We start from the raw sequence: 15377 nt of genomic DNA on the forward strand, positions 1-15377 counted from the left end.
CACCTCTACACAGAGAAATGATTAGCTTGATGCTCTTCTCTACTCACCCAGGGTTCACCCGACCAGCCAGGACTGCAGCGCAGCTTCCTAAGAGACTTCCTCTTCCTCCAGCCCCTTCCATGCTGATCCCAGGTCAGTGCAGCTCAGTGGAATGCATTCGCTTTGGACCAAATGCAGGTAATTGTCTAATGTCTCACATTGGAATAGACACGGGGGTATTGAGAAGCACAGCCCACAGTGATGCATTAATTATTGTTGACGTTTAGCTACAGTTGATAAGGCTTTGTGGGTCTGCCCCCCCCTCCTCCCCACCCCCCGAGGAAAACTGGATGACAAAAGAGGTAATTTCCTCATTCTCTCAAGCTGGTGGGTAATTGTGTGTGGTGCAGGAAGAGTGGGAATGGGAAGGGGGTGGGGTGGGGAGGATCCTCCGTTGTCACCTTCTCCCTCCCTGCATCATCTGACAAAGACTTTCATTCAGCCTAATTATACAGATGGATTGAAATATACAGCAAGACAGGAAATCACTCCAATTATGCAGAGTTGATTAAAACTTGGGAGTTTTCGCCACGGTAGGATGGAATAACAGTACGATGGAATCATGGTTGGATGGAATCATGGTTGGATGGAGTTCCATTTTCTGCTCCAGTTCAAACCTGGACCGAGGATCTGATTCCGAAATGCAACCTTAAAAATATAAACAACGCGAAGCAAAGCTCTTCCTCCACAAAACGATTTCCTTGATCGATGTCCTTGATAAGAAACATCAATGACGGGGTGAGACCAAAACATGGAGAAACATCCCCCGATCTCAGACAGGTGGGGTGCTTGCGCTCGCGTCGCACATCTGTCTTATGAAGATGGATCAATGGGGTTCATCTCCTGACACGAACCCACCAGAGCCCTCTCCTCTCCCAGTGTCCCCCCCTGCCGTGCTCAGTCTTCTCGTGGAGCTGAAGGCTGCTCTCTGTACACCACTCTGTGGGTGGAGGGGAACCAAGACGGAGAAGGAGGCGACATGACAGAGAGCGGAGAGAGAGTCCGGGAGTTAAACGGAAGAGGGACAGGGGCAGAGAAGAAGAAAGATGGAGGAGCAGGAGAGGGGGGGAAAGAAGGAGAAGAAGAGAGAGATCACAAACGGGGAGGAACCGAGTGAAAAGGGCAATACATTTGTCACCCTCTTCTGCAGGAGCAAGAGGGAGGGAGAACAATATCATTAATCTCCTGACATTTCAATATTGTATTAACCTTTCTAGTGGAAATCTCAGAGCTCATTAGTCTTTTTTGAGGGGGGGAAAAATAATAATCGATAGAACAAGCACTGAACACGGTCTTGAAATGCACTGTGGTCCAATAAGGCACATCTTTAAGCCATTCATATGGTGTTGTCCTGCCCCAAGCAATTATCAGTATCCTTCACATTACTGTCATTGTCTGGAGCTCACAGACACATCAAAGTAGAGGATAAACGAAGAGAAAACATTCCTACAACTCTGCAGTAGGTCACATTTACTGTAAAAACACGCACAGCTAAAATGACACCATGAATAACAATGGAAGCCATCTTCTCTGCAGGAGAGAATATCCAGCCGAAAATCTAAACAGAACATTAACAGCCAGCCAACTGTTCCCTCCCTAAACCTCGACCACCTCTGCTGCCACCTCACCCCTGTCCCAGGGTCTCATCCATCAATGCCTACGGAGAACGCACTGTTCAAACAGCCGCCGCTCCCCAGACGAGTTGACTAAGAAAACAGCCTCATTTAGGGCTATTATGATCCCACACTGAGCACCCGACCCTCCTCAACCTTTGTCTATCCTTGTGTTGATCGCTGTGATTGCCGTGTCAGGGTTTCTCCAGGCATGTTTGACAATGTTATTACAGAAACACACCCTTTTCAAAGGCTTGATTGTGTGTTTTCATTGGACATTCTTGTCCTTGAGGAGGAGTATGTTGGGGTCAAGGGTCATTTCGTTCCGGCAGCTGAATCTTTTATCGACATCCTTACACTGTGCTTCTACACAGACTGAAGCACACAACTGAATGGGATTTGTATTCAAAGGATGAACCCCGATGATGTCCTTCTCTCTATATACAAAGCAACGATAACACTTATGGAAAAGTCTGCTTACAAAAAGACAGCACAGCCCTCCGACCTCTGACCTGAAAAGGCCACGCCCTCTAAACAGCGAATCTGAGGAATTCTTCCACGCGACGCACAGGCGGAGCAGAGGAGGCAGTTTTACAACATAATGAATGAGTATAATAAGAATATAGATGGAGACTGTGTCCATGACTCATAAGGTTTAGAGGTAGCAAGGATGACGTCAGCCTGGGAAACTGGGGCGTTGCAGATAAATAGCTAAAGGAGGATTCTGCAGAACGCACCAGTCCAGTCCAGTCCAGGCTATATTCCACTGGGTTAATTGTGCGGACCTGGTAGGCACTAAATAAGGATGGTTAGAATGACTGGCTAAGTGACAAATGGATGTGCAAATCACCTGGATTACTTCACAGTTATTAAAATAAGTCAGGGCTGGCTCTCTGCCAGACACTCCCCTCCCATACACGGATGAAGCCAGTTGCTGACAGCCATCTTGTTAAAGCACTCCTCCAAGCTCACTTTCAGAAATGAACTCAACATTTTTCAAGAGACTAAATCCATAAAAAAACTTGTTGAAAGGACAGCTTGTGGACTGGACTAATTCTCAATGAGTTTTGATTGATTAGCTCGAAGAGCCAAAGGCTGGCTTGCAGCTGTGGTTTGATGGTGGAAGGGAGGCTTTAGCTGTCTAAACAGTGTTCACCTGAGATGGATTCCTTGCTGGCATCCTGGTGGAGGATGGGAACGTCACAGCGGCAGGAAGATGAGTCAGACAGCGTACAGCTGTTCGCTTAATTACTCGCTGGATTGGGAAGGAGGTTAATGAACCAGTGCAGATACGAAAACAGAGCAGTTGTCTGAATTTACACAAAGAAAATGAGTTTGCCATCCATGGAAAATGTCTGGGAGCAACAAAGAATCAACTTTCATGTGAAACGAATGTTCTAAGTGAAGTAAAGAGGAGACTGTCTGGCTCCCGTGTCAGTCACAGTGCAGATGAATGGGTTTGGTGAAGCCTGCTTCCAAGTCTGTCCACCTGCTGTTTGATGAAGGAAGCTTCAGGTACCGAATACAGACCGACCGCATGTATCCCAAACCTGCCTCCTCTCCATAGCCTGCTGAATATTCATGACAGGGGGGGTAGGGAGACTAACCTGGACTGGCTGTATATCTGCCTAATGTCCTTAATCACCTGCATCTCATTGTAAGGCGGGGACACACCTTGGCTCGTTAGGGTGATGGATGGTGGCAGAGGGGCTGCTCCAGATTTGTTCTCGTTTAGCAAGGTGCTCATTAGAGAACACCTGGGGGAGGGGGAGGGGCGTGCAGCCACAGCCTGGGAGAGGGGAGGGGGAGGGGCCTGCAGCCACAGCCTGGGAGAGATGAGAAGAGGGGTGGGATAGAGTCTTCCAGACTGCAGGTACACAGGATCTAATACAGATACATGTTTCACTACCATGTCTCAGATGTGGGTTAGTGTAGTTTACAGACAGCTGTTTGTGAAATATTGAACACAAATAGGTAAGCATTCGAGGGTGTTTGATATCGCTCCGGGCTGCTTTACAATACATCTTCAAGACTGTAGGCTATGTGGACCAAGTCTGCAGGGAGCAGTGTTAGAACCTCAATCCTCCTGATGGATCTGAGTGTGGGGTCTAAGAGGGCCTCAGGAGACCTGACCAACTGAGGAGGGGGGGGGGGGGGGGTGCTCAAGTCATTAGCTTGAGAAAACAGGAACTTCTGTTCCAATTCCATGAAGCCCAGGGGGAGAGGAGGAAGAGGATGGGGCCAGCCTCCATTTCTCTTGATTGTGAATAGTGTTTAACTAAGGCCAGACAGGGAGAGAAGCTTTCCTGAGGTAGGTAGTCCCATAGGTGAGCTTACGGCTGTGGAACAGCAGAAGGAGTAGGCAGGAAGAAGACTAATAAACTGGAACAAATGTCCCCTGCTCTCCAATTAGACCTCATCTCTATCTGGAGTCACGCTGCAGTCACACCACCACCTCTCATCTTTATGGACTTGCTTTCATACACCATCTGCTACAGCAGGCTATAGGGAAAATATAGATTTAAAGACTCATGTAACTGTAATTCACTGATGTTCAATGCAATATAATCAGTATTAATGATCACATTTGATCGAATTATCTTTATTTGTATTTCTTCAAATAAGAGCGGGTGTTTACTAGGGGTGGGGGAAACAAACATTTATTTATAAGTCGCAGAGCAAAAATTTAGCTGCAAGAAGATCCTTAAGCCAGATTTGAACACAAGACCCCTCACACAGTAGCCTACATCCTTAACCACAGAGCTACCAGCAATCATTCACCTCAACATTCTCCACTCAACATTTATATTTGACATTTAACTATCTAGTTGTAACAACATGCAGAGTTGGGGTGTCAGAAAACCAGATGAAGCAGGGCTCCCCTGTTAGCTCACTGGGTGAGTGTGCATGCTCTGAAAGCTGGGGCAGTACCGCAACAACCTGAATTCAAATCCAGTCTTCACCCTTTTCTGTATGTCTTCCTCCCTCTACATTCTTTTCCTGTCACACGAATCTTGAGGTACCAAAACATTCCCACTCCTACTGTTTACATTTCAAACTATTAATGACAGAATAAAATTTGAGCAATAATATCTAAAGCCACCTTAACAGTCATGTTAACACAGCATTCATCTTATACTGTGGCCTTTCGAGGAAAGCATGGCTCAAATGGATTTCAAATTAATATGTGATAGATGCTTTGACATTGAGGTTTATGGTGGCAATGCTTTTCCATTATAGCTCTGATAAAATGTCAATAAAAGCAATGTCGTCTGTCAGAATATTCCTCTCCTATTACTTTGACAAATAGTGTGTTGTATCTCCGTAAACATTTATGATGTTTTGTCTTCTACTTACAGGCGTTTCCATGATGGAACACAATGTTGGAGTGAGAGGTAAAGTAATACTCCACGCACTCTGCATCTGATAACCACAAGAAAGACAGAAAAAGAAGCTTTTAGTTTGAACATTTTTTTTATTCGTCATTTTTTTGTGTTCTTTTGCGTTTTTTTGCTTTACGAAACAAATGTTTGCAGATGTCCTATGAATAAACAACAGACCCCTTCTTCTCAGGGCGGGGTTCAAACACCTCTCTCCTCTCCCGGAAAGGAGACTCTCCTCGTCCAATCACGGCCTCTCATGATCACCAAGGTGACATCTAGAACTAGTATGTTACATTCTTTTAAGTGCATTAGTAGACAATGTAACCATCTGAATTAATGTGCAATGGCTGGAACTATGGTTAATTCAAACAGCCGGGTACATTGCTGCTATATGACCCACATTTGCCGTTTCCCTCTTGGAAGATGTCACTGGAACTAAGGGAGACCAAGACAACGCAGAGAGTTTCCTTTCCAAACAAGCCCATCATTAACAGCTTATCTCCTTAACTACATCATCTTCATCAGGATTAACAAGACTCTTTTGTCATACCTGTATTCACGCCAGTAAGACAAAAAGGTTAATAGATAAAATGGTTTAAAATAAAGTTTAGTGATTGTGCTTTTAAAACCAAAGTAAAACAACAAACATTGAGACAAATAAAAACAGAACAGTGCATTACAAAAAAAAAAAAAAAAAAAATCCCAAAAGTGGCACTTTCTTGGGGTGGCTAAATAATATAGCAATTTACAACATGAATGGAGACGATAAAATATATTTACTGGCATAATAAAATTATTATTAGCAAAATAAAACAAGGAGGACAAATTTGTAGTACCACTATGGGTGAATAAACAAAAGAACATCATCATGTTTACACGTATTTACAACTCTTCCCCTTCCTGCTTGTAGCTCTCTATAACAGTGACCCCTGACTGCATGGGCTCTCCAGACCTTGTCAAGGGACGCCAAGTCATGTGAAAACCTGGAGTACTTTCTTACTCCATATTGCATTGGAATAAAACACAAACATAGTGTAGCTACTGAGCTCTTTCCTCACAATGTACCATTCTTCCCCCAGTCTTTTTTTTTTTCTTCTTCTTCTTCTTCTTCTTTGTATATGGACATAGAAAATGGTAAATTAGAAAAACATCTGGTCTGTTTTTCAGATGTAAAGAAACTCTAGGGATGTGGAGTATTGGTCAGCGGACTGGATGATGAGATACTGTGTTAAAATTGTCAGAGAAACATTGACGGTCCTCTGTTGGGAAAAATATTGACAGTAACTCTTTTTCTTCTTCTTCTATGGTGGTATTCAGCTCTCCACCATCTGAGGAACACCAACAGGAAACACAAGGTTAGACGCCTTATCACCTGCCGTGGTACAAAAGGTTAGAGTGCAGAGAGGGGAGGTTTTACCTCAAGGTCTCCCTCCTCAAGCTGGAAGCCTCCAGAGGTGTTGAGGCCCAAATCAGCTGGGTTCCTACGCCCCCCTGGGCCCCCCTCCCCTCTCCGCCGGCCCCCGGAGCCCCTGGAGGACATGGAGCTGGAGGAGCTGGGCTCACGGTCTCCCCGGGGGTTGTTCACCGAGGGGAAGGAGGGACGGCTGTAGGGCAGGATGTCTTCTGGACCTGGAGATGGAGGGAGCAGGGAGACCTCTGTCAGCACTTACACACAGAGGAAGGCCAACATGTCCCATGTCACTTCCCTCATCGTAATCAATTGCAATATTATTGACCTAAAACATTGCCAAGACCTCATGTGGCCATTTACCTGGATGCGGGCGAGCCTTGTTGCCATGGTTTCCTTCGTGCTTGTTCCCTTTCCCTCCTCGAGGAGTCTTCTGTCTGTCCTGAGCCTCGCGGCGCTCTGACGAGCTAGTCCGGGGGTCCGAGCCCTCCCGCGGTCGGTATCCTCCAGAGCCCCCTCTCCTGTCCCTGGCCTCGCCCGTCTTGGGGGACAGCACCCCCCGGCCCTCTGGAGACACCTTGGAGGGGTGCGTGGGGGACTTGAGCCCGGCTGGAGGAGGGATGGGGGGAGGGGGGAGGTCTGGAGGGGGGAACGCGAGGAGAAGAAGAGAGCTCGTCAGTTAGCTGGACTCAGAGGCTGCGTTGTGTGCCGCTGGGGAGGCACATCTGAAGGCTGCAGAGGCCGTGTCGCAGACACGCGTGTGTGTGTGTGCGCTCACACCACTCTTGCTTAGAGACATCCAGTATAAACACAGCTGTTTCACGGGTACAAACACTCACCGCTCTACACACAGCCGTCCGAACCGAACTAGCACTGGGGATGGGGCGAGGGAGAGAGATAGGAGATGACAGGCAAAGAGAGAGGAGTCCAATCACAGAAGTGTGTGGGGATGGGGGGGGGGGCGGGGGGATGGGGCGGGGGGGACGACAGCTAAAGAGGTGAAACAGAGGAGGGCGGTGAGAAACGTAGTGTGAGGGAGAGAAACGGAGTGAGAGAAAAAGCGAAGGAGAGAGGGGAGCGTGCGAGAGAGGGAGAGAGGGGAGCGTGCGAGAGAGAGAGAGAGAGATGGGGAGACAGTGGGGAGCGTGACGGTCAGCAGCTGTCTCTCTGACCCGCTCTACTTCTCCTGTCAATGAATCAATGCTGCCTGTCCTTGAGCCATTATTCATATGAACCCAGCACAACACACAGTCAGCAAACCAACACACACACCGCCTCCATAGACCCAGCCGCACACACACCCGCCTCCATACAGCCAGCCACACAAAACACCCTGCCTGCTCCTCTTGGCTCGCCGGCCCAGCAATCGATGCCTTTTCATCTTCTAATCAGCTTCCAGTTGAGGGATGGCTTTGTCAGCGGCCCAAGCCTTAATCCACACAGGATTAGAAAGTTAATAAACATGGCAGCTTTGCTGGCCTCACCTAGCATCCCGGCAGCCATGGGGCTTCCAGGACGGGGAATCAAACACCGCGTTCACTTTTACACGGCCGAGCTTATGGAGCTAGCGAAGTCGTTGCCGCTTCTTGTTGGAAGAATCGGGGTCAGTTTAATACACTTTCCGGATGATTCTCCCCACAGCACACGCCCCTGAGTACAGGACGGGCCAGTCGATATCATAGGTCCAGGAGGCGTCGGCAGGGTTTTAATATCTCCCCTGCCTCCCGCCTCCTGCTGCAGACAGGACAGATCAATGCCTCTGTCTGAGAGATATGACCATCCACAGGGAGAGGAGAGGAGGAAGATTTATAGTCAAATGAAGGCCAGGATTGGACCAATGTCTGGAGAGAAGGTTTGTCTTCTCTGTAGTCAGGGTAAATAACATGATGGGTGGTTAAAAGCAGGGCTGTGTCTTTCGGGCGTCTGCTAAGATGCTATATCATGAAATCAAGACGGGGTATATAAACGTAGTAATGTGAAGGTGCAGGACTGAGGCATCAGACCATGGCGTGACCCTCAGGAGAACAGACCTGGGGCTTCTCCAGGTCTCCTGAGCAAACAGGAGCAGGTCACCAGCAGGGAGGGTGGAGGGTGTGGGGGAGATGGTCCACTTGCCTCCACTTCTTTTTTATTGCCCACTTAGCTGGAGGTATTTCTGTGTTTGGCTGAGCATGCTGGGGCTGTGCTCTCGGTCTGACCTCCCAGGGGCCAGACAGAGGGGGGGGGGGGGGATAGTAACCATAGACGTACCCAAATATCATAAATAGATCAGTCTGGCACTTTTCTCCTCTATATCTATGTAACGTGTGGCCTGAGACGGACACTAAGAATTATACCAACATATCTGCTTACAGATTTAAACCATTGAGACACCTACTATATGCCTTAAATGTCACTCCGCTTAGAAACACATGCAGCATGGGGGGGGAGGGGGTGAAGGAGGGGAGGGGGGGGCAGAAGGGGGGGGGGTGCGAGGGCAGGCAATAACTTCCAAATGGAAAACAATCCATTCAGATCAAATGCAATCAGCAGGCAGACAGAGAGAGGTGGAGACATGGCAGTGGCTCTCCTCACCTCTCACACGCCCAGGGAACAAAGGGACGAGGGAGGGACGAGGGAGGGAGGAGGGAGCGCCCGGGGACGGATGGATGGAGAGATTACTTCAAAGGGAGGGGCAGGAGAGATGGAAGGAGGTGGACGTAGTGGGGTGGGGAGGGAGGGAGGATTTGCTGCAGTGATATAGCTGGTCTGGCTCTAGAGTGTGGTGGATATTAAATCTCCCTGTCAAGTGCTTCCAACACACAAGGACACCTGACAGTAAGGGGAGCCAGCTCTGGGAATGGACGGACACACACACACTAAAACGTGTCTTCCGACAGGAACAAATAAGCTGGATCCAACTATTAGATAAAAGAACGGTCCATTTCTTCCAGTCACCGTCACAAGGAGAAAGCTGTTCCCAGAGTGTTTAGCTGCTACTGTATTTAGCTCCTGCATTGTTTCTGCTTGGCTCCTGCAGAGGAGGAGGGCTCCAATAACAGCCACAGCACCTAGGGGGGATTTCATTAGCAACTGGAGTGGGAAAACGTCCCAGTGTCAGCCGAGTAAGTTGGACAGCTCTCCCTTGAGATACACACACACCTTATACAGACAAGCATACACACAGGCACACACACACACACCTCATGCAGACAAGCATACACACAGGCACACACACACACACCTCATACAGACAAGCATACACACAGGCACACACACACACCTCATACAGACAAGCATACACACAGGCACACACACACACACACACCTCATACAGACAAGCATACGCACAGGCACACACACACACCTCATGCAGACAAGCATACGCACAGGCACACACACACACCTCATACAGACAAGCATACGCACAGGCACACACACACACATCATGCAGACAAGCATACACACAGGCACACACACACACGCACATACCTCATACAGATAAGCAGACCCATACAGACAACATACTCAGGCGTGCGCACACAAACACACACGCACACGCAACTCCTTCAGCAGCTGCTACAGACTGCTACAACAGTCTACTCAGCACAGCCTGATACACAAACACACACACAGGGAACATGATTGAAAATCCCTGACTTACGACACCCACTCATTCATTCAAAGTCAGACCTCCTCCCTCCACACGGGAGCTTCTGGGGCAGACCCAGTGTGACGGACCTGTAGTCATGCTGGAGCACGTGCTGCTGACGCTACCTTCAGGGTAGTTGTCACGTCTCTGGAGAGCCGGGTGACTGGCTGGAGGAGGCTGCTTCTGCCTCTTGGGAGGCCGCTTCTGCATGTTGGCCGTGCTCATGTTGCTGTCTGTGGACACGGGGCTGGCCGGACGGTGGCCTGTAGGGCCCATCTGGAACTTCCTCCCTGAAAGGAGAGTTTGTCCGTGGTTAGGTGGCGTGATTTACAGTGTACGGGTAAGCACTCGGTGTCTGAGCCCCTGCAAGATTACTTGACACGTTTCACTAGGAAACTGTTCGAGAAAAGCCCGGAAATAGCACATCAAATGTCAGTAAACGATGTGTTTCTTTAGCCGAGGACGTTTGGAATGAGGGCGTCCTCTCCATGTGTGTTTACCTGGGTGCCCCCCTTGCTCCTGCCCCTGCGTGGGGGGGTACTTGGCCACCTTGAGGCCGGCGTACTCGGCCGCCGCCGCCACCGCCTGGGCAAAGTCGGCGTCCGTGAAGAAGGAGCCGTCGGAGGAGCTGACGGCGCTGGAGCGCCCCGACGAGGCGTTGTCCTCCTCGGAGGCCGAGCCCCAGCCGTTGATCATGGAGCCAGTCACGGAGCTCTCCAGGTCGCCCACGCTGGAGGCCGGCGTCTGCTCCAGGCCCCGCAGCACTAGCCTCCGCGGGTGCATCTGGCCGGGCTGGGCATGGGGGTGGTGGGGACGGTGGGGACGGTGGCGGTGCACCTTGGCCACCTCGGCGTCCGTCTCGTCCCCTTCCTCCTCCTCCTCCTCCTCCAGCATCTCCTCCTCCTCCTCCTCCTCCATGCCATCCGTGTCCAGCGCCAAGGGGCTGGAGATGTAGCCGTACGTGTGGGTGGGGGACAGGGGCTGGACAGGGGGGCTCCCCACATGCCGTCTGAAACAACAGGCAGGAAAAGTGTTCCCATTTGGCGCATGGCGTCTACTACATACATGCGCCGTGGTAGGTCTACACAGCATCGGTAAGCTCCCTCCCTCCCCCCCCCCGGGGGCCGTACCTGCGCTCGTGGCCGGCCGAGGAGTCCTGGAGCATGGGCTGCATCTCCTCCTGGGGGGAGGGCGTGAGGGTGGCGGTGGACTGGTGGCTGTAGGACACGGCAGCTGGGGAGGAGGCAGCGCCCCGGACCGGGGGGGTGGGCCCCCTCTCCATCTCCTCCTCCAGCTCGTCTGGTTGCAGGTACATGCAAGAGGGGGGCATGGGACACTGCATGTCCGGGTCATAGCTGTCGGCACAGGCAGACACGTTGGTGAACCTCTGATCACAACAGTCACGTCTGTCACAGAAATCAACAAGTCTCTTAATACTGCTGCCGTTGCTTGTTTTTTTTTTTTTTCAACGTCTGACAGGAAAGACATCGGTCGACGATATAAAAAGGAAAGACAGAACATGGGTTGAATGTGCGATAAGAATGTCAAGTGGCAGTAAATGGTAGGGCAGTGCGTGTGGGTATGTGAGTGTGTGTGTGTGTGTGTTTACATAGACATGCCCCACCTCTCGTCCATGCACAGGGAGTACTCGTCTGTAGTCTGACAGGGGGGTGGGTTAGCAGGGGGCGGGGGCAGCAGGTCGGCCCAGTTCATGGTGCTCTGTTTGGGCAGTTTGGGGGTTCGGACTCCCTTCTTCTGACCTTGACTGCCTGCTCAGAAATGAACAAAGACTTTCTTCAGTCACAGGAAGCACACCCACACACACCCACCCAACCACACACACACTCACCCAACCACACACACACACCTAACCACACAAACACACACACACCCCTCTCACATTCTCACCGTCTCTAAAGCCATCTCCATTATTGATGCTCATGTAATTGTCAAATAAATACAATCTTAAATTGGCAGCAGATAAAAATGTATTAACAAACCGGGTCATTTTAGCGCTGGGTTGACACAAGATAAAAATGATCATTTTACACATGAGAGCACCACTGCTAGCACAGGCTCTGTCGTACTGCGTGCTCTGATAACACATGAGCACACACACAACCTCAATCTGTAATTAATGGTAGGGATGGGATCAAACACACTGTCATTATTTAACTGTAATGTCAGACCAGTGCTGAGCTAAAATAGAAAAAAATAAAATATAAACGACAACATCAGAGGCCAATTAACGGCAAAACATTAGGGCTGGAAGCCAATGAGGTGTGAGCTCCAAGATTGCACTAGGCTCTTCTTTAATGACAAACTTCAAACACTAGATTTCTGTATGACAACCGCGCCGCATGCTATCTGGAAGGGCTGTCATTAGTCCTTGTCTGAACAGACAAACCCACACTGCATCTATAATGAAATGAACCCCCTTTTAAACCAGGAAGAAGGTGAGGGTCATCAACAAATTAACAAAACAAATGGCGGCAACAACTAAAGTCAATTGCCAGCCACCAAACTACACGCCGACAAAGAAAAAGCATGAATAAAATATCCCTCTTAATTCGTTGTAAACAATAATGGTCTGGTTCTCCCAGAGAGAGGCACTAACAGATGCCAGGGTTGGGTTCTCTTGCCTTTTGTTCAGATTCGCTGGTGTTGTGGAGGGCTCGTGTTTAGTGCTCTTTTCTGTCTATTCAGTTCTTCCACTTTTCCACAAATGCATCTCCCTTTTAATTTCTCCTCGAGATAGACTGACATGGAAATTAATCAAATTAGCATTTTAAAGCATCGTGCATTATTTCCTGTCTCGCTGTGATTTATTGCTTTTGAGGAAAAAGTTGCATTTTGAGAGGGAGCTTCCGGGTGAATGTGATTAAATGTTTCACAACCATAACAATGAGCAAAAAAACTAAACTAAACCAAAAAAAGTGAAACATTTAACTGGTAAACAACACTCTTGTGGAAGGGGGGGGGGGGGGGGGGGGAGTTGACTGATGGACTTGTAGGTTTGATAACCCATGACCCCCTCCCCCTCCCTCTCAACCCCCCCAGCTGGCCCCCGCCCACTTACCAGAGGTGCTGCTGCTGCCTCGGTCAGAGCTGGGGTATGAGCCCCCGGTGTGGCCGTCGTGGGCCTGGCTGTAGGGGATGGTGGCCGGCATGGGGCTGTCCCCTCCTCTGTAGTGGTCTGTGGAGGGGGGGGGGAGGATGGTTAAACTCAAGAGAGGTCACATGATTTGCATCCTACACACTTAACTGCCTCTTTAGACAAGACAGCTTGATGCGGATGACAGGTTGGAGTTATGATTTCTCAGTTCATGTTGAACACGAAACAGTAGGCGGACCAGTTTCACAAACTGTTGATAACATCTACAGACAAAGTACATGCAAACAGTCACAACAACCATCCACGCTACCACATCATGCGAGACACTCCATGCTGTGCCCTTTCCTCTTCCTAGCAGGGTAGACAACATGCAGGTTCTCCGTTCAGCAGAAGAGACATTCTAAACTACGGCCTCACAGAAGCAGAGGGGGTCTTTTGTGGAGGCGAGAAAGAGGCGATGACAGCTGAGCACAGAGCCTGTCAGCTCCAACAGTCATCTCTAGCTCGGCTTCTGACACCTGACGCCACAGGGACAACCAGCACACCTGTGGCTGAGCCTCCGCCGTTGACACGAGCAGGCACAGCTACGAGAACACAACCTGAGGCCCCACCGGACCAGAGGTCACACGAGACACGGAGCAGGGAAACACAGCTCAGAGCAGAGAGGGTGTAAAGGGGAGCGCAGAGAGGAGCGAGGAGGAGGGCGTTACGTAAAAGCGCTGCAGACAATGAGAAGAGTGATGATGCTCTAGTTTGCAATGACGGAATGAGGGCGAGGGAGGCAGACTGGAAACTGAAGAAGATTTTCTTCCCAGTTCCACACTGAGGCTGCCCTGGGAGGGTGAGGAGAGTCCGGCATTGAGAGAGCAAGGATGAGGAAGAAAGCCCTGGATAGGGAGCAAGGAGGAAGCTAGGATGATGAAGGAAAGAAGATGGAGGTGGTGATGTGACCTTGTTCGCGAACCCACTCACCCTTGTTCAGCTTGTTCTGCTCAATGATGTTTATACTGGAGCTGTGAGGTCACATCCTGTTGTTTGTGTTGCTGCCTGGGCCGGGCTTCCAGCAGTGTTTCTCATTGAGCTCCCCTCCTCCCCCTCCTCCTCCTCCTCCTCCCCCCCCTCACCCCTCCCAGGATGGAGGACTGGATGAGCTGGGTGGTGGCGTAGGGCGTGGGCTGGCCCCCAGGGCCCACAAAGCGTCCGTCCTTCAGGTTGGGGCTGTTGAAGGTCTTCATCTCGTTGATCTTGTTGGAGAGGTCCACATCTCCGTAGACGCCAGACTCTGGCACCATCAGGTTGGTCTGCTTGTTCTCCATCTGGCTGTTGTAGTTGGCAATGCAGTCGGCTGGATGACATGGAAGGGGGGAGGGGGGGCTTGGGTGTTATTCACAAACGGAGCTGGAGGGCTCCGTCCAGACTAGGGCGAGATCTGGGGTTCAGGACGAGGTCTATGCTAAGATAATGAAGGGCTGTAAACCGAGCGGGAAAGTAAAAAATATTTCAAATGGATTAAAAATGAATCGATATGTACTCATGTGCACACCCTTCACAGGGCCCCTGTGTCCTCCAGACAGGTACTACTCTGCCCTCAGAGAAACTCCACAATCACCGCTCCATTCCAGATGTGATTATCTGGTGATTCAGGTGAGTGACTGAAGCTGCACTCCACCTAGCTGCTCTCTCTCTCTCTCTCTCTCTCTGTGTGTAATTCCTCCTCTCATCCCCAGCTCAACATGGATGTCATGTCTATTCTCAGCCTCATCCTCCAGGAGGCTGGGTTCATTGAGAGGGACTGTGAGACATGTCCGTATCAAAGTCCTTGGATAAGGCGTGCTGGTAAAATCACTGCTCCACTGACAGATCCAATTTTTCTTGGCTCATAAAATATTCAAATCCTCCGTGAGATCAGAGAAGCAGCCTTGCGGTAAATATCGGGGTGGGTGCCCGCCCGCACAGTTCCCTCCCAGCCAAGGATACCTCCACACCTCAAACCTCGTAGTTACTGTTCTGTAGGTGTTAAACCTACACACTCTGTCTGCCTTCCCCAACCCCCAGCTGACCCACCTGGTCTTGCAGGTATTTGGCATGCACTCTCTCTCTCTCTCTCTCTCTCTCTCTCTCTCTCTCTCTCTCTCTCTCTCTCTCTCTCTCTCTCTCTCTCTCTCTCTCTCTCTCTCTTCTTCTCACT

The 15377-nt window shown here is 50.0% G+C and overlaps 1 protein-coding gene across 1 annotated transcript in view; it reads right to left on the bottom strand.

Moving 5' to 3' along the window:
• Positions 1 to 5128: 5128 nt before the first annotated feature.
• The window catches only part of robo1 (roundabout, axon guidance receptor, homolog 1 (Drosophila)), a 144908-nt gene continuing 134659 nt past the window's right edge, over positions 5129 to 15377 (bottom strand). The window contains 10 exon segments of the mRNA XM_067245739.1: positions 5129 to 6363; positions 6453 to 6664; positions 6807 to 7082; positions 10200 to 10364; positions 10575 to 11083; positions 11205 to 11429; positions 11699 to 11843; positions 13154 to 13270; positions 14162 to 14307; positions 14309 to 14534. Coding sequence (XP_067101840.1) covers positions 6349 to 6363; positions 6453 to 6664; positions 6807 to 7082; positions 10200 to 10364; positions 10575 to 11083; positions 11205 to 11429; positions 11699 to 11843; positions 13154 to 13270; positions 14162 to 14307; positions 14309 to 14534 — 2036 coding nt within the window. The 3' untranslated portion in view covers positions 5129 to 6348.

This window comes from Osmerus mordax, chromosome 11 (genome assembly GCF_038355195.1).
Source record: "Osmerus mordax isolate fOsmMor3 chromosome 11, fOsmMor3.pri, whole genome shotgun sequence".
Lineage (NCBI taxonomy): Eukaryota > Metazoa > Chordata > Actinopteri > Osmeriformes > Osmeridae > Osmerus > Osmerus mordax.